Raw genomic sequence first — 24,930 nt, 5'->3', positions numbered from 1 at the left:
TAATCGGCTCCTAATGTAAATTCCACTTTTTCGGGTCTCTTTATAATTTTTTTAATCAGGGGTTTCTTTGTATATTTGGGCTCCATTTAACCCGAAGACATGTAGGCCCAATTAATTATATGATGTTTTATTTAAATCATAATTCATTTGCGCTATATTTTCACAAATACTTGACACTGTTACTCTATTCACTATGTATTACAGCTTTATTTTAGACAAATTAATGGTCTCATAATCAGTCATTATTATGCCATGTCATATTATTTTTTGAAATAATTAATGATAAAAAAATTCTCAAATTACGTTTACTTTATTGAAGTTTGGAACTTTTAATGAAAGTATTTTATTTTTAAATAATGAAACTAAATATTTAATTCAAATAAAACTATTCAATCGATATATTTTTTTAGCAAACAATAGATAGCTTTGATTTAAAAAAAAAAAGAAGAATATTTTCTCTTTAAAATATCTGAAGAAAAGGAGTGTCACTGTCCCATTAGCACAGAATTTCCATTATTCATATATAATTTTGATATATTCATAAACATATTTAAAATTAGTAAATGAAAAGTAAATTCACTTATTGTAATCATACTAATATATATAATCTGCACATAAATTCCTTTTATTTGAATAATAATAATAATAATAATAATAATAATAATAATAATAAGGACATCCAGTTGCCATTACAAGAAAAATAAATTTTTGGAACGGAAATATTTTGTCACAAATTATAGACGAAATTTTAACAGATTTCATAGTAGACGTTTTTACGGATAAGATTTTTCATCACAAATTTACGATGGAATAATATATTTTGTGATAATATTTTGATGGTAATATCTTTTCGTCACAAATTTGTGACGGAACATAATTTTTTATTATAAATTTGTGATGAAATATCCTAATACTTTACAAATTTGTAACTGCATAAAATATTTCATCACAAATTTAATATAATAAATTTTTGTTATCCATAATAACATAATAATTACAAAATAAATATAAAAAAGTATATAATTTTATAGTTTTTATAATTTATTAATAAATAATAAAAATAAAAAATAATTATATACTTCATAATTTGATCTAAATATATTAAAATTCAATTTATTTTTCTCTTTTTAGTTTTTATTTTTATTTTAATTACTTTAAAATATTTAATTATAATTTTGAAACAATTTTATAGGAAAATGTAATTCATTGTTTTACCTATAGTATTGTAATCATTTTACTTTGTAACAGTTTCTTATTTTTTCATTTTTTTAATTAATTAAAATTTTAGAATTTAAAAAATGCAAGTCATATTTAAACTTTTATTTAGTTGTTTATTTTATTAATAAAATTTTGAAATTTTTATTTATTTATTTTAATTTATACCACCTAAGTGTTCATATGAATTTCAAAATATTTTTTTGCTATTTTATTTTTTTTATTATTATCATTTTAATTATTTTTTAACTATTTAACTATTTAGTGAAATTTGCATTAATTAATTTTTTTTAAATTTAATTTAAGATCATTTTATTTGATAATAAAATGAATTCCACTTTAATATATACATGATTTTATAAACTAATTTATCAAGGTAAACTCTATGCCACGCTTGCAATTACTGTTTTTTTTTTTAATTTATTTTCCTATCAATTTGATTTTCATTGTTGGGATTTTGATTGCAATTTGTTTTTCTATACAAATGAAGTTAATTTTATATGGAAGGTAAAATTAAATTATTTAACCCCAAAAAGATGAGATGGGATGGCAAAGGGTCTCTTCCCTCTTAATCACTTAATCAATGATATTGAGTTTAAGCCCTCTAGATTAGTTGGATGTGAGTTTCGAATATTCGATAATTTCTAAAAAAAATTTTAATTATTATATAATAAATATATGCTCTCAATATAATTAATACACTATATTATTATATAAAATTATGATATATCAAAGTAAAATTTTGACTTATAACATGTAATTTAAACTTAATTTTTCTTATGAAAAATGGAGTTAACTTTTTATGAGAAATATATTAAAATATTAGATAATAAATAAATAAAATTATTTTATTGTGAAATTTTATTAATGAAAAATTAATGAAATGTGAATAATTAGTTAATTTTTAAAAAAATTTATTTACAACAGTGATGAAAATAACTTAATTTAATAAAATAATTAAAATAATATAATTATTATTATATTTATATTATAATAATTTAAATAATTTAATTATTTTCTCTCTCTTTCTTCCTCTCAGCAACTAAATAAAAAATAATCCAGATTTTTTTCAATCTCCTCTCCTCTTCTCTCTCTCTGATTAGGGCTATTGATTAGGCCATCTGGTGGTTTGATTTTTCCCTCACTTCGATGTCAAATTACTTGCTTGATTTGGTCTTCTACGACTCCTTTCCCTGTTTTAAAAATATGCCAAGTTTCTCCTTCTTCCCCGATTATAGCATTCACCCAATTAATCCACCTCACTGAAGTGGGGCAGGAAGCCATGAATTCAATTTTCTTCTGGTTAAGCAGTCTCGCAGGATCACTTCTTCTTCTGAGTTCGAATCTGAGTTTACTTCTGCTTGATTACTATGTTTTGATAGTGATTTCCACCATCTTTCCACTTTCCCTCTCTAAATAATTTTTTGTTTTTAATTTCTAATTTCATATTCGATTAAAAAGTCATGGTTTGTTAGACATAAATGAAACTCAGAAGAGTTGATCAAGAGCAGATCTAGAAGACTCAAACTGAAGTGGAGAAGGAGAAAGAGAAAGCTTTATGATTTATGGATTCAATTGCAAAACACAGAGAGCTGTGACTGAAACAAGATATAATTTTTTTTTGTTCACGCCAAAAGAGCTGTAGAGGAAAACTCGCCTGCTTTTATTACTATTACTACTTGTTTGGTTTTGCTGTTATACTATTATTATAGTATGTTATATATATGATCATCATTGGCATAGATTATTCACCTGGTTTAGTTTTCTTTATCAGTTGTGTGCTTTATATGTTTTTGTGGAAAAGATGTGTTTAGAACCTTCCTGAACTCTGCGCATTAGTGAATCTTTTGGTTTTTAGGTTTTCCCAAGCCAATTTGGAATAACTTGGTTATTTATTTTTGTGCAACATCTTTCCAGATTTTTTAATTAGTCTTTAAAATGGCAGTTTAAAAATGAGATTCCACCTTGTGTACTTCATTAACTATCATTTTATATAATGAACTAAAAAGAGGCTGCAATTTGCATTTTTGATAAATATGCTACTTTTTTACAACACAAATTAATGTTTTAAACCCTGCACTTATCAGTGCCTTTACGACTGAGCTAGAAGTTGATTCACCCATCAACCAGGTAAGATATTGACTGTTTATGAGCTACATTTTAGTAAATGTAATTCTCTCTTTATTTTAGGCTTCTACACTGGTTTCTTATTTTAGTGTGATTATGATTGTTAACAATTATCAACCAATCCATTTATGGAGAGAAATGTTGACTTTTTGATTGAGTGTATGGATGAATTGTCAATTGAACAGCTGAAGGTTTGTCTCTTTTGTTTTTTCCCTAATATTCCACATTTGAATGGCTTATTTTTATAATTTGAAATATGCTTTCTTTTGCAGTTCCAATTTTACTATCAGAATCTTTCGCGCTTGCAAGCTCAGCAGCAAGCGTGGAAGGTAAATCATACGGCTCTAAGGATGTTCTGATTTTGAAATATGCATGTCATGTAACACTTTACTTGGGAGCAAAACAGTAGTAGTAAAACTAAAGGGAATGATATTAGAAAGTATATTTCATGAAATTAAAAGCTTATATGGACTAAAATTGATACACCTGATGTTAAATAGGATTCATTATTGCAATTGGCAGTAGATGATAAAAGGTTTGGAATAGAGTGGGAGCCAATTAGAAGAAAAAGTTTATTTGGCTGTTATGTTGAGTTCTAGGCTTCTTGATCTTTAGTTTAGTTTGATCTCAATTGATCCCTCATTATTGCTCATAGGTGAAGTAATAGGCTAATCCCAACCTTCTCATTGTTGCTCACAATTCTAGGTTTCTTCAATGGGGAATTTCTATCAATAAAATTGATTCTGAATTCCTAATCAGAATTTGAACACGGTTGCCTAATTTGACTCTATTATAATTCCTTATTCACATCATTAGGCAAAACAGATCGAGCTGCTGCAATTATTGGCATTTTTTTCTTTTTCAACTCTCATTGATGCTTTTCTCTGCAAACATATTTTCTTATTAGTAGATTTCTAAGCTGGTTGATTAATATGAAAATTTTTCATTTTTTGTTACTTCTGTTTCTATTATCAAGAATATTGGGAAATTGTAGAGATTATAGGGTTCATGTACTGTATCAAATATATCCAAACTGATCCTTTATTTATGCTATAATGCATCAGTCATGCAGTACAAGGAGAGAATTTATAGCTTCATATTTGAGAACTGCTAAGATTTTTTAGTTCATGTAGTAGCTCCTTTGTTAGTATTACATGCCCTGTCCAGGTATTGAGAACTACATCTGTTGTAACTTATTCCATCTTTTCCTATTTAAGTAACTCGTCTATGGTTCCTAGGAAACCAACAATAGAATTCTAGAGGCCCAATGATGTTGGGAATTAGATGTCACCCAAAGGTTGGTGTTAATAGTAACAATATGGAAAAAATAAATAATAGAAAAAGCAATCATGGAAAAAATTTTAGAGACTTTGAGAATGTTCATCATGAATTTCAATCCATTTTGTCAGGGACAAGATATTCCATTTATGTTGTTCTACTCGGTATTGGCTTTAATAACTAACGACCAAGCTAAGTAGGATTAAACTCAGTATTGTTTTGCCCAATCCAGTGTGAAGAAATTATGGAAAAATAGGATTCGATAAATTTTAAATTTTCTTGCTGGATTGACTTATCAATTTAGTTTCAATTTTGAATTTTCTGCTTGCTTTCTTTCATTGGCTTGTTAGTTTCTATTTACTCTAGTAGTTTTTACTGATTCTTTTTGTTTTGTACATGGTTACTTTTTGCTTGCTTGTTTCATTGGTTCTTTTTGTTGCATTTTTATGTTCATCACCTGCACTTTAATGGGCTTCACAATGTTATATATATATATATATATAACACTGGCAAAGAACAAGGATGAACAGGGGCTTATGGTTAAAGCTGCAGATCTAATGCAAAAAGTTGCGCAATGTTTTAGGTAGAGAGAAGAAGTGGCGCGTGTACGGTTTGGGCTCTCATGCTTCAACTTTGTGCCTAGACTCATTTAGCAGCTTTGCCACTTCACACGGGACAGCTACGGTGATAGATCATGTTGCTGAAGAGCGCATTATAGTGTTTGAGGAGGAGATCATGTGCATGAGGGAAAATCAAGAGTGAATTCTTCAGCAACGCATTGAGGAAAAGGTATCGTGCCTTAGGCAACAGAGTGAAGAGCAGCTTCGCTTTATGCAGGAGGAGATGAAGCGAATGATGAAGCAGATGGCGTCATCATCCTGCCTTTCAAATAATTCTGCTGATCTCCATTATCAGAGCACAACGAATCTGTAGCTTGATATTTTTTATATATATTTGTTCACTGAACTTGTTACTTGTACGGTTGCTTTTATGCTTTTATATAATATATGATATTTTTATTTACTAATTATAGTAAATTTTATTATTATATTTATTTATGCTTATTACTAATTATATAAATATAATAATTTTTAATTCACTATTATTTGTTTATTATTAAAAATTAGAAAATAAAAAAATAAAAAAATTAATTTTGAGACTAATTATAATTCGTCACAAATTTGTGACTGACCGATCCCTTACAATTTTGTGACAGAACGCCTTCCATAAAAAAAAAAAAAGTCAACAATTTGTAACGGACAATATTTTGTGACGGACATATCGTTACTAATCAGTCCTAATTTTGTGACGGATTCGCACCAACATTTTGTGACTGACGAATGAGTTCTGTCACAAATTTTGATTGAAGTTCCGTTACAATTCCGTTACAAATTTGTGATGAAATTTTCTTATATATCATTAAAAATTTGTGACAAGTAAAATTGTAACGTTAATTTTTCTGTCACAAATCCGTCACAAAATTGGATTTGTGACGGATTTATTACAGATTTTTTCATCACAAATCTGAATTTTTCTTGTAGCGTGCGTAACTTATATCTAAAATATAAAAACAACTCCATGCCATTTTTTATCAATAGAATTGATGGCAATGACGGTCGACAAATGATGCGTGTGTGCAATAGTTTTGATTCCATTTTTTTCAATAATTAGAATCAAAATTATAACAAAAATTTAATTTTTTCAAATTTTGAAATTAAAATTGAAATCAAAATCAAAATCTAATTTTTTATTTGATTTTTAATGCTTTTGATTTCGCTTCAGTTCTAATTTTGATTTTGATTTATACACTCAAGATTGAAATATTATTATATTCTCTATTAAAAAATAAAAAAATTATATATTTCTAACACTAAAATATTAATGAAAATAACAATATTAATATTAAAATAACAATACTAATATAAAAAAAAATCAATAAAAATATAAAATTAAATTAACAATTCTCACATAAAATACAAGATAATATCAAATGTCCACTATAAGTCATATAATATTTCAACATTTTAAATTATAAACAAATCAATAAAAATATTATAATTTAACAAATCATTCATCTATTTATAAAATAGTCATAATATAAAAAGGCTTAAAATATTTATGAAAGAATTTTAAAAGTAGCATATGGAAAGAACAATAATACATGAAATGAAATAGATACATAACAATAAGAGGGGAAGAGAGAGGGATCACATACAAATTTTCTATATATTTTCATTAAACTCCTTAAAATTAAAATCATATAACTTTGTTGGAAAATATACAATTTTGACTAGTTTAAATTTTGATTCACAATAATAAAAAGTATTAAAAATAAATTTAATTTTAGTATGGTAGATATTATTTATAAAAATTTTTGTAAATTATAATTAAAACTTTTAAATTAAAAATAAAATAGCTAACTTAATTTTAAGTTACTTCATAGCATATATCTTAATAAATAATAATTATATTTTTACTATCTTATGCATTTTTCAATTATATAATTTTTAATTAAAAAGTATATTATATGATTAAAAGGTGATTTTATTATGCAAATAATGACTATAAAATGATTTAATATATTTAAAATTAAAATAATAAAAATTAATATTAAATTATATATATATATATATAATTAATGATAAATAAGTTTATATATATATATATATAATCTTAATTACATATAAAAATATATAATTTTATTAAAATTTTATAATATATCTAAAATATTATATAAAAAAATTATGAATAGAATCGATTTTTTTATTTAATTACAATTTAATTTTTTATTGAGAATTAAAACCGCATCAAATTAGTAAAATATATTCAATTTGATTCTTACAGTAACAGTTGTTTTTCAATTTTGATTAGATAGTTGGATTCAAAACCTGCAAAACCAATGGAAAATGGAAAGTTCATGATGATCACGAGAGCAAACCAATCTTTCTTACGACCCCATCTTCCCACCTAACCCTAGTCTTCCAGTGGGACCAATGTGTTATTTCCAATTCAATGATCTTATTCAATTCCGACAACGCAAGGCACCAAATTGCAGCCAAACAAAGAAAAACCTCAATAGGGTGGAGATTTAGACACCTTTCCTCAACAATAAACTTTCACACCTAAAATCACTAAAACAAGCGCCAACGTAACTATAGCGTGGAGCTTAATTTTTCCACATATTCCAGATCTCCCTATCAAATTCCCTATGCCTTCCATTGCACCCTTCAACATTTTCATGGACAAAAGGAAACCTAGGAGTGGCACTGGCAATTTATCCACTGTAAAAGCTGCAGCTTGGGCATGGTACCAGCATGGTTCAGGGTCTAATGAAGGGAAGCCCATCAACGAATTTGCTGTCACAAGAACTCGCCAAGCTTATAGACCCTCAAGATACAAGCTCGAAGCCATGAAAGTGGTGGAAGAATGTTCCATAGAAGAGTCATCACAATCACCCAACGAAGCTATTCCAGTCCATACAGATAGTAATTCTCTTCTCGACGCCTATGAGATTGAAAGCATTTCCAAGCGACTTGATTGTCTGATAGAGTCTAGTAACATGTTCTGTGATAGAGATAATGTCTATGGCGATGCTCGCCAGAAGAATAGTAGAAGTGCAATAAAGAAGAACAACAAGAATATCTTGAGAGGGTTATGGTTGAGGTATGCAGTTGTTTGTGGCACAAGGGAGGATGTGGATACGAGTGCTTTTGTGCGGAGTCGGCCGCCGCCGGCTATGGCGGCAACGCATGCTCCAGTAGTCAAGACAGCTGTTTGTAGGCCACGAGCTGCCCATGCGCAGTGAATTTTGGAACTAGTTAATAAATGGCCAACTACGTATACACCAACTGTATTAATGGAAATTTCTTTGCAGCTTCATAGATGTATGTTAGACATAAATGTAATTTTGAAAGAGAAAAATATGAATCTATCCAATAACTGCTACTTTGCACTATTTTTATGAAGGAATAAATTTATTTTATCTCATATATATTTTTAAAAGAAGTCGATATATATATATGTAATATTTATCATCTTACTATAAGGATGTAGGATTTGAAGTTTATTAACTATAATTACAATTCAGAAAAGAAACTTATGAAAATTTGAAATCTTCTCTAAAGCTTCATTCATTCATTTGCGGAGAATAATTTGTACGTAGAAAATATTTTTTATAAAAAATATTTTTTATTTTTATGTTGTTTGATGATAATATTAAATTAATAATATGTATTTATATTATATATGTATAAATATTTTTATATTTTAATAAAATTATTAAAATTTAAAAAATAAAATATGATTTCATTTATTAAAAAGAGGAAATTATTTTCTTTGAAAATGAATTAGTTTTCTCTTTGGCTAAGGAAATATATAAATATTTTTTGTTGATTTATTTTCTGAGTATCTCAAACACTAAAAAAATATAAAAAATATTTTATGTAAAATAACTAAAATCTAAATATTTAATACAATTAATTATTAAGTACTATATCGAAACCAATAATTTTTTACTTATAAAAAAATTATAAAATTTCTAAATGTTCTTAACTTTTGGAATAACATTCTAAGACAAGGATTAATAACAATTCTCCAAAAAAAAATTATAAGAATTATTTTCAAAGAAATATTACTACATTGATTTCTGTTATTGTATGATGCTTTGTTTATTATTATTTTGATCTATATTTATGAGATTTTCTTCATCAATTATACATAAACACACAATTAAATCAAGAATGGCACAGAGTTGTATCATTTGGGGTTTTACTCTTTGGTGGGGCTAGACAAAGGACCAGTAGATAGGTTGTCAATTCCATGGGTAAGCTAAAATTTGAAATCGAAGGAGAATATATATAGGGCGTGTCTCCAAATACTAAGTGAAGGTGGGAAAAAAGAATAGGACAAGTTCGGATTAGAAGGAAGCAATAGCATCATCTGTATTACAAATTAATATATTCTTTGGAGATTTTTGTAGCTATCTAGATTATCATGTAAGGGGAGAAGGGCCTACCTGTGCTCTTGGTCATGATTGCAATCAAAATCTTGGGACCCCATTGATGGGACTTTACCTGCCCCATGGACAATTTTTTTTTTTTTTTTACTTAATTGCCAATGAGAATTGCATTTTAAGGCCAATTGGGCAAAATAAGTATAGAGTAAATAAAATCGCCGCAGTCTTATAACACAGTTAACGGTGGGGATAAGTGAGATACTTATAAAAATTATTTTATTTAAATTTAATTAATATTTTTAAAATTTAAATTCATTTTAAATTTAATTAAAATTTATTTTTAATTATTAAATTTATTCTAAATTTAATTATTATTACTTAAAAAATAATTAAATATATTTAATTTTATATATTTTAATTAAAATTTTACATAAAAAATATTTTTTTATTAATAATATATTTTAAAAAATTAAATAATTTAATAAAATATTTCTTTTTTTTTATATGAAGTAAAAAGTATAAAATTTATAAATATTGTCATAAAATATATATATATATATAATTTTTTTTTATTAAATATTTATATAAATAAATTCAAATAATAAATATTTAATATATAAAATTATACTCATAATGAGTATTAAACTTCAATCTTAAACACATCTCAAATTCAATTATATGCTATATAAACTAAACTAGCTAAATGATGTTCACTGGAATCGGAATTAAATCATCTATCATATCCCAAAGCCATAAAACAAACTAGCTAAATGATGTTCACTGGAAAGCAAAGTGGGTATGACACAATGAGAATTGAGATGTTCAGTCCCTCATGAGTTAGCCAATGACATACAACCCGACGGACTTCTCAGTGCACTGCGCCAATCAAATCACTTACATCCAACACAAGTTATCGATTCATTATCAACAGTTTCTTTAAACCTGAAAATAACAAAATCCAAAACTCTTTATACACCCAAATGGGGAATAACTGTTTCAAATCAAGCTGGAGAAACAAAACCAACATCTTCTCTTATTTCAAAAAATAAGAGAAGTGTAACCTTCTAAATTTTTAAATAATTATTTTAATATATTAAATATTATAATATTTAATTTAAATTTTTAAAATCAGATTTTTATTTTTTTGTGATAATTAATTTTGATGATTTTTAAAAATTTTTTTAAAGACTACATAGTAATTTTAAAAATATTTTTGGACTTCATAAATTTTTTTGAATTTTTTTATAATTTTTTAGAATTTTCAGGTCTTAGAGCAGAATAAAAATTAAATTTTAGATATTCTGAATCGAACCGATCTAATTGAATCGGACCGGCTCCATTTCTTTTTTCTTTCTCCTTTCTCTTCCCCCGCGTGCGCCACCTTTCCTCCTTCTCTCTTCATTTTCTCTCTCCTACCTCCCCCATCGCCGGCCGACCCACCCCCTTGCTCTTCCACTCATTGACGCCCCTCCAGCCAACCCTCCCTTGCCGTCACCTCCCCTCCAGCTGACCGAAAAAATGCCCAAAAGTCCCTCCTTCCTTCACGCACCATTTCGTCTTCCTTGGCTGATTTCCGATCAATTCGGCCACCAATCGGACAGGTTCCAGTTCCATTCATGTTCTACTCCTTGAGAACTTTCTATAGACACTAATTTTACTAATTTTTATTGGACTATTTGTGGGAATTGAGCCTGAAAAGTTTTAATCCATTTCAACTTTTCGGCTAGATTTTTCCCAAAAAGTGAACCCTACTGAGATTTCGAGACCACCAGCACGCTTCACTCATTGAGAGGCTAGTGATTTTTGGGGTCTTAAATGAGTCTATTTAATTAAATAAATATTATATTTTAACTCCTAGTGTTGTGGGTTTCGTGTAAATATTCTCGTTTTGAGGAAATTCCACCGGCGATCGAGATTACATTTTCGAGCCAGACATGTGGGTTACCAGACCCACTTCAGAATTGGATTAATATTACAGTACTTCTCACCATTTCAGATGCCTATAACGCATAGGTAAACCCAAACTCTAATTTACCCTTTTTACTAACTGTTAGGTTTAGAATAAAATTCATAAAATATTATTGAGTAGTCATAAAATTATAATTCATTTTGCAATAGTAAAATAGCATTGTTAAGGACTGTAGGGTATGATTATAGAATTTTTGGAGTCAGTTTGAATACTTTTTATAAAATATTAATTTTAAACTTAATAGCTGAATTGTGTAATTATATGAGTTTTGATTGTTTTGGAGCAGTATGATATTGTTTTGATGTGAGCCTGAGGCCATTGGATTAAAAAGTATTGTTTTTGTTACTTTGCAGGTTGAGTAGGTCCTAGGTACAGGGAAAACTCTGCCAGATTTACAGCATAAATTTATGATATATTTGACTATTTAAATTATTGTTTTATTTTAATATTGATAGATTCATGAATATAATTGTTTAGATAATCCGAGTCAACATTTCTTCTCTGCCCAGCCGCCTCATTGATCTTCGGTTATTCAGTGAGTAAATATTAATTTTATTTATAATTTCAATATTATTATAATATATTAAAAGCATGCTCATGCATAGGGGTGTGCAGTTTTCGGTTTAAACCGAAAAACCGAACCGAACCGATTAATTCGATTTAATCGGTTCGGTTTTAAAATTTAATCGGTTCGGTTCGGTTTATAATTTTGATAATTTCGGTTAATCGGTTCGGTTCGGTTATTTTCATAAAAAAATCAAAAAAATTGAACCGAACCGAAATTATTAATATATATAGGAAATAAAAAAAATCGAATCAAATTGAATCGAACCGAACCGAAATCAAAGAAAACTGAACCGAACCTAAAGATTTTTTAGTTTTGATTTCTAATTTTTTTTGTTTTTATGTTTTTATTATTTAGATTTAATGTTAAAAATATGAAATTTTATAAATTTCGGTTTGATCGGTTTAAAACCGAATCGAACTGAAATTTATCGGTTCGATTCGATTCGGTTCGGAACCGAACCGACCATTTGCACACCCCTACTCATGCATTCACACACACACACACACACACACACACACATATATATATATATACACATAGAGAGAGAGAGAGAGAGAGAGAGAGAGAGAGAGAGTTAAATACTAGACACGCTTTTGTGTTGCATATTTTATTGATGAAATTATTGTGAATGTCGCCTTAAAGTAATTTAGAGTTCTGTGTATATGTTGACGTGCTTGTGGTGTGGATATGGATATGGGTAGAACGGGTAGTCGTGGTTGGAACTTGACTCGCTGGGAGTTGATCCTTATATGTGGATAAGTCGGGGTGAGCACGTATTTGAGTTGATCTCACTGATCCCCACACTTAGATTATTAAGAGAATGTCTGGCTTGAGTTGACCTTACTGGTAGGTATTGGAATTAAGAGAGCTGTATAGGAGATTAGCTCCCATATGTATATATATATATTGATGTGACACACGAGTGTGTGAATGCTCTAAATTATCTTTTTATGTGAGTATTGTTTGAATTATTTGAAATTATGTGTGTGTGTTGTATTTCATACATAGGAATGCATTAGGTTTAGATAGTTATAAAAATTATATTTAAAATCAATATCTTACTTTATGAGTCGAATGCTCACTACTTTTTAACTATTTTTCCTCGGGTGACAGGTGAATTTATTGAAAATAATATGTTTTCTTTTTTTGCAGGTTAACAAAAAAAAGTTTAGTTTTACTTTATTATCTTTTGTTCAATTATAGAACTCAGCATGTACCAATAGAGTATTATTCTTAAATGGGGTTGCAATAACTAAGTTTTTGAAGTTGTAAACTTATTTATGTGGATATGCTTAAATGCTTGAGATATTCATTCATTTTGGATGAGAGAGCTGAGTTCCCATTTGATTATTTATCTACTTTGAGGATTGTGAGGGTGAATTGAGCTTCCCATATTGTTGTTTTATTAGTTTACAAGTCATGCGAGTTAAGGCTCTACATTAGACAATTCAATTTATAATCGGACTTTATCTGTTTGATTTCTTGAAAATAGACTATATTTATGAGTTTTAGGGTTAGACTATAAATAATCAGACTTATCACAAGTTTTAGGAGCCTCATACTAATAAAGTCTTAGTGCCGATTAGGCCTATAAATCGAGTCGTGACAAGAAGCAAATGGAAAATAATTATCAATTGATAAAAAGAGATATCCTAATAATTAGGATAACTTAAGATAAAATTCTCCTCCTAAAGAGAGAGAACTTTTTATTCAAATTTATTACTTTTTTATCATAGATCATAGATCATGCAACTTGCATTCTTTATTTCATTATATTTGTCAAGGGTATGGTCGTTGGTGGTAAACGACAAGACGTTCAGTCTAGGGTCCTGTGATTCGAGCGAGCTGTTGGCATGTTCTTACATAGATGAATAGACGACCTGTCGCTGAGTTCGATCCCCGTCCACAGAGGAAGAAGACCAAGGATATATTATTTGCCCAGTTTCTTAATAAAGCGACCCAGAAATTCTTGGTGTAATGGCTGCAACGAGTGACCAAGAAATTGATTCTCTTCTCTCTAGTTTCGATCAGATATACGAGGTGATTTCTCGCCTAATTTTCCATTCGCTGTTTGTTTGCTGATAAAAATGACGGGAAAGCGAAAAGAAAGTGAAGCGTTATTTTTTGGTCTCTTAAACAAACTGAGAAGCTTAGGTTTAACGTCATTCGATTAGAACCGAGATGGAGAGAGATATGACATAATCTTTCGAAGGAATCTGTTGAATGGCGTTTCATAACTTTAAGAAATTCGACTCGATTAAATTTTGAACAAACTATTAGCGGACTTCATTTTTCTCGTTGACCAAACGGGGGTTTTCGCTATTAGTTTCGTAGGGGAAAAATTAAACTAAAATAAGGTTTCACAGGATTTCAAGAGTGGAATAACGGAAATCCAATCGCTGAGATCAAATTGGAGTGCAGAAGTCAAGAAGAGAGAGGCTCTTGAAGTCACTTGCCGAAGTTTGAAACATGGTTATCAATCTTTAAATTTCTCAACCTGTATTCGTTGCCTTTTGCTTTTTCATTACTTCTTTTTGTTAAATGGAACTTCTTATAATCTCTAATTTCTTTCTTTCATCTTCTTTCCCTTTTTGCTTTCACATTGCAGAAAATGAGCGGCTGACAAAACTGTACACAGAATCTTTAGATAATATAGCTGATCAGGTGTGCAATTTTCGTTACACAAGGTAAACTTGGGTACTGCTATTCTGATTTTCCTTTGTTCTGTTGATCAATTTTCGTTGATTTTATGAGATACAGCTTGAGTGTCGGATCAAATGTCAAAGCCTGAAGGAGGAGTTGAAACGACTCAGTGATGAGAATCTCAAAAAAGAAGAGGTAAGTTAATTTCTTACTTTATTTTCCATTACAATAAAGTGGTGAAATAGTTAGTTATTATTTCTAGTTTGATATTTTCCTATAGACACTGGAGTAATTTCAAGGGACATATTAAGTTCCTAGATTGATTTATTGTTGAAGAATCTGAATTTCAAGTAACTGTGTATACACTTTTGCACTTTAAATGTGGGTATCTAGAGAAATTATATTATTTCATGTAGGGCAGCTTACATGTAATGACAAACTAACAGTGAATAAACATATATACATAGTGGGTCCCAAAAAATTATAACTACCGGTAGTTATTTTTTTTTTTAATTTTCAACTCAACTCACAAAGTGCGACAAAATTTGTACGCTGTTTATCACATACCGCAACACTTCTCCTTTATCCGGGCTTGAGACCGACTAAGCGCAAATTATTTAGGCGGAATTAGAGCTCAGCTGTGCTTGATCTCATCTGAAATTCAGATGATACTGATGGACCCATCCATCAGAAGGGCGCAGAATTTTTTTTAAATTTTATCAACTATATTTATATACTTGTCAATCTCTTATTACTCTGACATCCTATATAAAATGCTGACATGATATCATCATTTCATTGTATAATTTTTCGGGTATCTATTACTATAAGCAGGAACATAGGAAGGGTATTGAATTGCTTAACCAAAACTACACAACTAAGGTTGGAGGATTAGAAGACCAAGTCAGGTGATTTTACAGTAGTATAAATAGTTTCCCATGTATGTTAAATTATTTTATGCGTGATTACCTATATTATATCAGAGGCTTACTACTTGACAAGGCAACGAGTGAGGCAACCATCAATCAACTCAGCCAAGATTTAGTGGCACATAAAAGTCACATGCAAACTCTAGCAATCAGGTTGGAAAGAGTCCATTTTGATGTGGAGTCAAAATGTGAGGTCCAGAACTTGAAATGAATTCTTGGATTTTCTAATCAGATTTATTATATCAGAACATGCTTAAGTTCATAAATCATGTGACAGATCATCTCGAGGCTCAAGATTTGAGGGACTGTCTTTTGGTTGAACAGGAAGAGAAGAATGAGTTGACTAAGAAACTACAGGTTTTAGAAAAGCAATGTGAGTAGGTCGTCCTCTTAGTGCATCGTGTATTTAACTGGCTCTGCAAATTTTTTGCTCTTGTGGCCATAAATGACATATTTTGATTCAAGCTTACTGGACATTTAAGGCACATGTACAGAGACATTTTTAAATTTTCCACTAGAATCATACTTTTCGTTTTCTGTTAAATTGCAGTAGTGATCAGCAAAACAAAACTGGTTGAACAGCAGCAAGATTTGGCTTCAAATCGTCTTGTTGAAACGCTGAAGGCAAAGATTATGAAACTGCGGAAGGAGAATGAGATTTTGAGAAGGAAGCTTTCTCATTCAGACGAGGCCTGAGAGGGTTAGAGGGTAGTAGGTGAAGTTGTTGCAGTGGCAAAGCGATGGCTTGCCGTTTTGGACTTAACTCCCTGTATGTAAAACTGACTGCAATTAATCCATCTGATAGCTAGATAAAAGAGTCTCAAAGAGTCTGTCCAGATAGGTCCACAAGTATGTTTTGGAAAATGTTACTATGTTCACTGTTACATAGACATGAAGCAAAATTAATTTTCACCAGAAGCTGTAGATCTTTCACCATATCATTAGAAAATGAAAATGATCATAGAGATCTTCTGTCAAATTTCCTGCTACTTCAGCAGTATCATGAGAACCTTTTATTACTGTTTCAATGATTTCTACCTAATAAGAAACTGTCTTTTATACTTGTTCAGTCATTTTTCTTTTGAAGAACAAGAGAAACCATACCTTCGTTATGCATTACAAAGCTCATAGTTCTTTCTCATATTTTGAAGCCTTTGATGGCTGATCAATTCAAAACGGACTTCATCAAGAATACATCTAAATCCAAGGAAATGGCAATGTGAAATCAGAAACAGCATTGCGAGAGAGAAATTTTACTTGTCAATTGTCATTGTGGATCTTGGTGTGGTGAATTTCAGTGGCTTACTAAGGCAGCATCCCACATTATTTCGCTATAGGTGATGTGATGCCTGATATAAGCTTTCTGTAAAAAAAAAGAGCAAAATTGAAACATTTTGGCCTTGCACTTGTTGGAAAAGTTAATTTAACCAATTTTTATTTTTTTATCAAATTAATTCAGATATTTTCATTTAAATTTAATTAAGTTCAAAAATTAAAATTTATAAACTAAATTTCTTATTTTTTTAATTTAAATAAAAAATAAAAATTTTAAATTCTTAATTGTTAGGCTAAATGTTTTAATTTCTTGATTTAAGCTCAAAAATTAAGATGTTCAAATTCTTAATTTTCTTAAATTTAGAGTTAAATTAGGTTTAAATTGAAAATTTTAAGTTAATTTAAATAAAAAAATTAAAAATAAATTAAATTTAACTTTAGGAAAAAAAACATATATTACCTCCCATCAACCAAAATGAGTGAAACTTCATGGGAATTGCTTCATATCAATTGCCTAAAAGTACTCTTTACCATTTTTATTTTAATACAAGCATTTGATCACTAAATTATTAATTTAATAATTAAATGATCACTTAAATTATAAATTCATATATTTATTTTCTTTACCAAATGAAGTTAATATTTCGTTCATGGTTCTTGATTTTATGAGTTATGATAAATTCTATAAACTTTTAAATTCCCTCAATCTAAATATACACTTAATTTTTAATTTAAAATGGATTTGTTAAAGAAACTATTATTACGAATATTTAATTATTTATCAAACCTCACAATTTTGGGGGATTAATTTATTTTTACAATTTTTTTTGCATATTCCAATTCACAAACCCAACGCGTTGCAGCAACTAACATAAACACGCCAAGAACTAGAAGAAAACAGAGAAGCACATGGCTACCCTCAAACTCCAGAAAAGGAGCTTATTTTCTCCTCCCCATAAAACCTTGTTCCACTTCTCAACCTGGTACTCTCCGCCACCAACAGCGCCTTTCCATGAAGATCCAATTCTGTCAGTTATCTCCAATGCAATCAAAAACTGCGAAGCAAAGCCGCTACATATCTCGCTCAAGAAAATCCTCCCTTCCGTCAATGCCCATCACGTTATCAGCCTCATAAACCACAATCCTCATTCCCTCTCTCCACAGTTTCTTTTTTCTTTCTTCAACTTCCTCTCTTCATGCCCCTTCTTTCGCCACACAATTCAGTCCTATTGCACAATGGTCCATTTCCTTGCTGCCCACCAAATGCACTCGCAAGCCCAATCTCTGCTTCATTTCGTTGTCTCTCGCAAAGGGAAGGGCTCAGCTTCTTCACTTTTTGTTTCAATTATCGAAACTAAAGGTACCCACTTGTCAAATTCCGTGTTTGATGCTTTAATGAATGCATATACTGATTTGGGATTCATATCAGATGCTATTCAGTGTTTTAGATTGGTTAGGAAGCATAATTTTCAAATCCCATTTCATGGTTGTAAGTTCTTGCTTGATAAAATTATTAAAACGAGCTTGCCTCTGGTGGCTTGGAGGTTTTATTTGGAGATTTTGGATTCTGGATATCCTCCAAATGTATATAGTTTTAATATTTTAATTAATAGATTATGTAAAGAAGGTAAAATTAAGGATGCACGTATGATTTTCGATACAATTGGAAAGTGGGGTATGCGGCCTACAGTTGTTAGTTTTAATATTTTGATCAATGGATATTGCAAGTCGGGGAATTTAGAGGAAGGTTTTAGGTTGAAGATTGTTATGGAGGAGAGTAGGATTCTTCCTGATGTTTTTACTTATAGTGTTTTGATTAATGGGCTGTGTAACCATCGTAGATTGGATGATGCCTGTCGGCTGTTTGATGAAATGTGTAAAAGAGGGTTGGCGCCTAACGATGTTACTTTTACCATATTAATTAATGGGCAATGCAAGAGTGGTAGGATTGACTTGGCAATGGAATTATATCAGCTAATGTTGAAAAAAGGGCTGAAACCTGATTTAGTTTTATACAACACGCTCATCAATGGCCTTTGCAAGGTTGGGGATTTCAGGGAAGCAAAAAAGCTAGTTGAAGAAGTTAATAAGAGAGGTATGAAGCCTGACAAGATCACATACACCACGCTTATAGATGGTTATTGTAAGGAGGGAGATTTAGTATCAGCTTTAGAGATTAGGAAGGAAATGTTTGTAGAAGGAATTGCGCTTGACAATGTGGCCTTTACAGCTCTTATTTCAGGATTATGTAAAGAAGGAAAGGTAATTGATGCAGAAAGAACATTGAGGGAAATGCTAAAAGCAGGTTTAAAACCAGATGATGCAATTTATACTATGATCATGGATGGATTCTGTAAGAAGGGTGATGTGAAGACAGGGTTTAAGTTGCTTAAAGAGATGCAGAGTGATGGCCATGTACCAGGAGTTGTAACTTATAATGTGCTTATGAATGGATATTGCAAGCAAGGTCAAATGAAAAATGCGGCTGTGCTTCTAGATGCTATGCTCAATTTGGGAGTAGTTCCAGACGACATAACTTATAACATCTTATTAGAAGGTCATTGCAAACATGGAAACCTACAAGACTTTCATAAAATACAGAGTGAAAAGGGTCTTGTGGCAGACTATGCATCTTATAAATCACTACTTAATGAGTTGAGTGGAACTTCAAAACATCAACAGAAGAGATGATTACTGCAGATTTCATGAGTGTTTGAGCTTTTAAATTTGGTTTGCATAGCCAACGAGGAGAATCCATTCTGAAAAATGAGTTGCGAGGACTTCATATGGTTGTTTTTCCCCCTATTACTGGTCATTTACCTTGAAGTTGACTTGGAGCAAAGAAAGTACTTCCTTCTGACAAATTTTTGTTTTTTACTTCAACTGCAACCCCAGTGATTAGGCAAGCCTTTTACTGGTTATCTTGTAAAAACAAAACTAAATATTTATGGCTTTTCACACTTACATGGTGACAACAAAATGATTTTAATATTGCTATTAAAAAAATTATAAATGGAATAAAATAAAACAAAGAGGTTCTTTTGTGGGTTACATGTAAACAGTAAATACCTATCAAATTTTCAAGGGCTGCTAGATGTGGGTAGTCATCCTTCATCCATGGTGGTTCCCCCGATAGGGCAGGCCATTTGAAAATTTAAAGCCAAATTTGTCACCTTTGATCTCTCAGGTTTTAAGTAACGCTGTCCACCGTTTTTTTTTAAATTTAGTGAAGTTGCTCTGAATTGGTATAGCAAAAATTTTTATTTTCGCCTTTTCCCCCAGGAAGATTTGCGTCGCACTAAAAAAGCAGTTTGATGAGTACATTAATCAATAGGCATTATAGTATTTTAATAGATGAATTAGAATACTAAAATGTCTATTGATTAATGTAGAGTCATCCAATTTTATATAAAGTGGATATATATGCCTACTTTGTAGTTGCATATGAAAATTCTAAGATTCATTAATGTGAGCTGGGAATGGAATGATAAAGGTAGGGGTGAATTACCTTTGTATGTTACTATATATAGGGTAGAGGTGTTTATTTAGCTGACTGGGCCTAATTCTGTTCTCTCTATCTATCATCTCCTTATTTCTTGCCTACCCAAGGCTTCAGCCTTATTCTTTAAGGCTTGAGCAAGCCAGCAGGGCTGGACCGATATCAATCTATAGTTTAGACTGCATTATTGTTGTGTGATTCTGAAGTCTATAAACAGGTTTGTATGGAAGTATATATTGATATCATTAGATAGCACACACCCATATGCACGCAGGCGTATGTGACATGTACGCATTCATTATAGCAAAATATGTAGGCACTCAGTAGATAATACACGGATACTCTTCAACCCATGTTCATATTTTCTAAAATTTAATTTGCTTATCCAGTAAATTTCAGAATTAGGATTTACTAGTGTATATTTTGCAAATTGTAGGTTTTTTTTTTTTTTAAATTTTCGGATCAATTCAGTTGGCAAAACAAAATAAAAATTGAGTCCAGTAGTCAACTAATCAAGCTTCACATTCAGAATCGAGTCTCTTTTTTCTCTTCTTTTGGTAAAAAGTGAAGAGTGAATAGGAATGGTCCGACGCTATCATGTTAGATGGAAGTCTCTTAGAGTTGCTTTGTCTAGGTGTTACCAAGTATTCCAGTTGGCTTATGTGCAAATTGATGCCTCACTCTGATAGAAATCATTGGCGAAAAAGGATGGGTACAAAAAAACTAAAGAAAAGCTGGAAATGGGGGTGCACTGAGCGAGCACTCACATTAGCTAAAGGAAAAGAAAAAAAAAAAAAAAACTGTAGGGCACCAATGAGTGTAGTGTAAATGCAAAATAGTTGGCAAAGCAAGCAAGCGACAATGGGCATCCAGCAAGCAAGCAAAAGATGTAGTTTTGTCTCATTCAGACAGATATTTCAAAGAAAACGGTTGATTTAGATTTGGCATTTTTGGAATCAGCATTTGGTTTTGGTGGTCTTCCGCGGAAAGTGAGAATGGCTGCTAGTGGTGGCTTTGTGTGGTTAGTTTCTCAAGAAAATTCATCAAAACTGATTTGATTACAGTTGCACATTTTCTCTTGCGCCAGCTGTTCCTCTTCTGTCTCTTTCTTTTCGTGACTTTGTTTCTTCCTTCTTTCCTTCTTCCCTCCTTCCATGCAACACATAATGATAGATGAGAATAGACTAGACTTGTTTATATTATTATTATTATTATATGTGGTTGTACGTGTTTGGACTTTCAACCATACCCTTTTTTGTTTTTGGCCTTCTGGGTGAAATTTCATTAAATCAATTATTTATGTATTGTCACGTCTCTAGGTCTAATCGGCAATGATGATTTATGATAATGATGGTGCAAATTGATTGCACTATTCATTTTATGATAATAATAATAATAATAATATGTATTTTTATGATCAACTAGTAGGCTATTTTATTGATCTTAAAATTAAATGGTGAAAACGTGTGTGCTTTAAATTTTAATTTTAAAAAAATATTTAAATGATTTATTTTTAAATTAAACTGTAGAATTTCTTATTAATCTATTAAAGAACGATGTATGCTTTATGAAAGCAAATTTAATGATTATATATATATATATTAAAAAATCTTATTTGATTATAATATTAAAATAAAATTATTAATAAATTACTTTTCTCTCTAATAGATAAACTTTTTAAAATTTCAAAATTATATATATATATATTTTTTTTTTTCAAGTGTTGATTTTTAACATAGTAAATATTATTAAAAATTATTGTGAATAAAAATTAATTTGAAAACATAATAATGTAGATTGATTTATCTAATGATTAAAAATATATCACTCACGTTAAAATAAAGGTGGATTACATTATGTTGAGTGGGGTCAATTGATTCACTCAATTTTTTTTTTAAATTTCCATACATATAGATATTAAATTATCCATATAACTCCATTAAAATAATTTTTTTACTCATTAAAAATTTTAAAATCTACTATATTTAATAAATTTAGACTTATTGTTTTGACAATTATTGTACAATTCTTATTTTAAAATATTTTTATTGTATAATAATTAATATTTAGATTAATAATTATTATATTTATTATTTTAATAATTAAAAATCAAGGAATTGACATTAATATTATCTATTACAACTGAAAGTATTGAAAATATATTTTTTACAATGAAATTATAAATGTCAATTGCAATAGGGATTATTAAATAATTTTTTAATTATATATATTAAAATATGTTTTTAATAGCATTAATAAATAATATAATTAAGTAATATTTTTAGAAAATTGAAACTAATTGAAGATAATTATAAATTTAAAATTATAGTGAAAATTTATTATTTTTTAAAATTATTTTTTATTTAATTATTGTATATATTAAAAATTTTTATGTATTATTATTATTATTATATTTTTTTTAATGAATAATTTATTATTATATATAATATATTTTTTAAAATTGAATAAAATAAACTTTTTGTTTATCATATTAATTTAATTTTGTTGACTCTGTCTTTGGATATCAGGTCACTTGTCCAATCCCTGTTGAAAAAAAAAAATGTAGGAAACAAAATAGATTGTCGTGGTTAAAGTTGAAGCAAACTAAAAAGCAAGTAGAAGTATCCAACTAGGGCGGCCAGAGAAAGGTAGGAGGAGAAATCAAATCCAATGTTAAAAGTGAAATTAAGAAACCGACAAACACTACGCTTGAAATCATTAAAGATACAAGTGGCATGGACACCTGCACAGTTAAAAAAAAAACTTAATATTAACAATAATATTAATAGTTTTTAAATTATTAAAGAAAAAACATAGCATGATCATGGGAATGTGATGTCGGGAATATGAGAATGGATGGAATCTTCCGATTTAGTCGCTGTTTTCTCACCACGCTTGCATCTCTCTCTTTTAGTCTTTGCTCTATTTATTACTCAAATTATTATTATTATTATTATTATTATTTCTTTAATATTAAAAGAGGATAATTATAGTTAATGATACTTATTTTGATCTGTGAAAAAGAATTAAGAAATTTTAAAATAAAATTTTTGATCTTTATTGTCTCAGAAATCAAAGATATATATAAAAAATTACAGCTAATAAATAGGTTCCTAATTAAGCTAAACTATCAAAATTGTATCAGAATCATACAACAAAAAATAAAAACAGATATGTACAGAAAAATTTCTAAACAAATACCCTGAATAAATGCAAAATAAGTGGCAGCTAACAGTTGCCTTTCCAATACCCTCCTCAAGTTGGAGCATGGAGATCTCGAATGCTTAACTTGCGAAGAAGAAAGTCAAACTGATCCTTTCCCAACACCTTTGTGAAGATATCCGCATGCTGCATTGAACTACATACACAATTGTTCGAATGTTACCATTCAATATCTCATCACGGATAAAATGACAGTCCACTTCAATATGCTTGGTACGTTTATGATAGGCAGGATTAGCAGCTATATGAAGAACTGCCTGACTATCACAATACAAATTCATAGGTTCAGTATGCGCCACACCAAGAGAATTCAATAATCCTTTCAACTATTTAAGTTCACAAGTTGTAGTACTCATTAACCGATATTCAGCTTCAGAGGATAAGCGAGACACTGTCTGTTGCTTTTTAGTCTTCCACGAGATAGGGGATTCACCCAAAAGAACAAAATAACCGGTCAAAGACCGTCTCGTCAAAGGATAGCTAGCCCAATCAGAATCACAGTAAGCAGACAATTTGAGATCACAATTGGCATGCAGTAGTATACCCTGACCTGGATTTCCTTTCAAATAATGCACAACTCTAACAGCTGCCTCCCAATGAGCTTTCTTCGGTTGTTGCATGAACTGAGCAAGAATATGCACACAATAAGACAACTCGGGCCGAGTTATTGTTAGATAAATAAGCCGTCCCACCAGACGCCTATACTGAGTAGGGTCATCCACATCATCACTCTCGGTAAGGGCCAGCTTGTGATTTTGTTCAAGAGGAGTTTTAGCCGGCTTGCAACCCAGTAATCCAACTTCTGAAATTACATCCAACGCATACTTATGTTGACACAAGAAAATACAATTCGAGTTTCTTGCTACTTCAATCCCTAAGAAAAATTTCAGCTTCCCCAAGTCTTTCATATGAAAGCAACGACTCAAATAGTTCTTGAATTTTTGTACAACAAAAACATCATTGCTGGAGATAATAAGATCATCCACATAAATAAGCACATTTAATTGAACAATCCCAGCTCGAAAAGTGAACAAAGAGTAATCTGAATATGATTGCTGAAATCCATAAGCTTTCAGAGATGCAACCAATTTCGTAAACCAACATCTAGGTGCTTGCCGCAAACCGTATAGAGATTTCCGGAGTTTACAAACCTTCCCTGGTGATTGAGAAGCAAATCCAGGTGGCATCTTCATGTAAACCTCTTCCTCCAAATCACTGTGTAAGAAAGCATTTTGGACATCCATCTGATGG

At 30.0% G+C, this 24,930-nt stretch overlaps 3 protein-coding genes and 1 non-coding gene across 5 annotated transcripts; 3 read left to right on the top strand and 1 right to left on the bottom strand.

The window, feature by feature from the left end:
* The first annotated feature begins 7,575 nt into the window (after window positions 1–7,575).
* LOC110672047 (uncharacterized) lies at window positions 7,576–8,575 on the top strand. The gene has a single exon (XM_021834714.2). It carries the CDS (start codon window positions 7,829–7,831, stop codon window positions 8,423–8,425), a length of 597 nt encoding a protein of 198 aa, XP_021690406.2. The 5' UTR covers window positions 7,576–7,828; the 3' UTR covers window positions 8,426–8,575.
* Window positions 8,576–14,017: 5,442 nt separating this feature from the next.
* LOC110637159 (protein At-4/1) lies at window positions 14,018–16,662 on the top strand. Of its 2 annotated transcripts, none has more exons than XM_021787124.2 (8): window positions 14,018–14,151; window positions 14,478–14,583; window positions 14,720–14,775; window positions 14,872–14,949; window positions 15,589–15,662; window positions 15,738–15,871; window positions 15,961–16,056; window positions 16,237–16,662. In XM_021787124.2, the coding sequence occupies exons 1-8, from the start codon at window positions 14,089–14,091 to the stop codon at window positions 16,377–16,379; spliced, it is 750 nt and encodes a 249-aa protein (XP_021642816.2). In that variant the 5' UTR covers window positions 14,018–14,088; the 3' UTR covers window positions 16,380–16,662. The 2 variants fall into 2 exon arrangements, with proteins under 2 accessions (XP_021642816.2, XP_021642814.2); XM_021787122.2 differs by having other exon boundaries at window positions 16,234–16,662.
* On the bottom strand, window positions 15,385–15,470 carry LOC131175217 (small nucleolar RNA snoR114). The gene has a single exon (XR_009145380.1). It is a non-coding gene; the product is annotated as a small nucleolar RNA snoR114 (small nucleolar RNA).
* A 1,164-nt stretch (window positions 16,663–17,826) lies between the features above and the next one.
* LOC110637157 (putative pentatricopeptide repeat-containing protein At1g09680) lies at window positions 17,827–19,922 on the top strand. The gene has a single exon (XM_021787118.2). The coding sequence runs from the start codon at window positions 17,868–17,870 to the stop codon at window positions 19,647–19,649; it is 1,782 nt and encodes a 593-aa protein (XP_021642810.2). The 5' UTR covers window positions 17,827–17,867; the 3' UTR covers window positions 19,650–19,922.
* The last annotated feature ends 5,008 nt before the right edge of the window (window positions 19,923–24,930 follow it).

This window comes from Hevea brasiliensis, chromosome 16 (assembly GCF_030052815.1).
Source record: "Hevea brasiliensis isolate MT/VB/25A 57/8 chromosome 16, ASM3005281v1, whole genome shotgun sequence".
NCBI lineage: Eukaryota > Viridiplantae > Streptophyta > Magnoliopsida > Malpighiales > Euphorbiaceae > Hevea > Hevea brasiliensis.
Note: the sequence above shows the minus strand (reverse complement) of the source record. Positions and strands in the feature narration are given on the sequence as shown.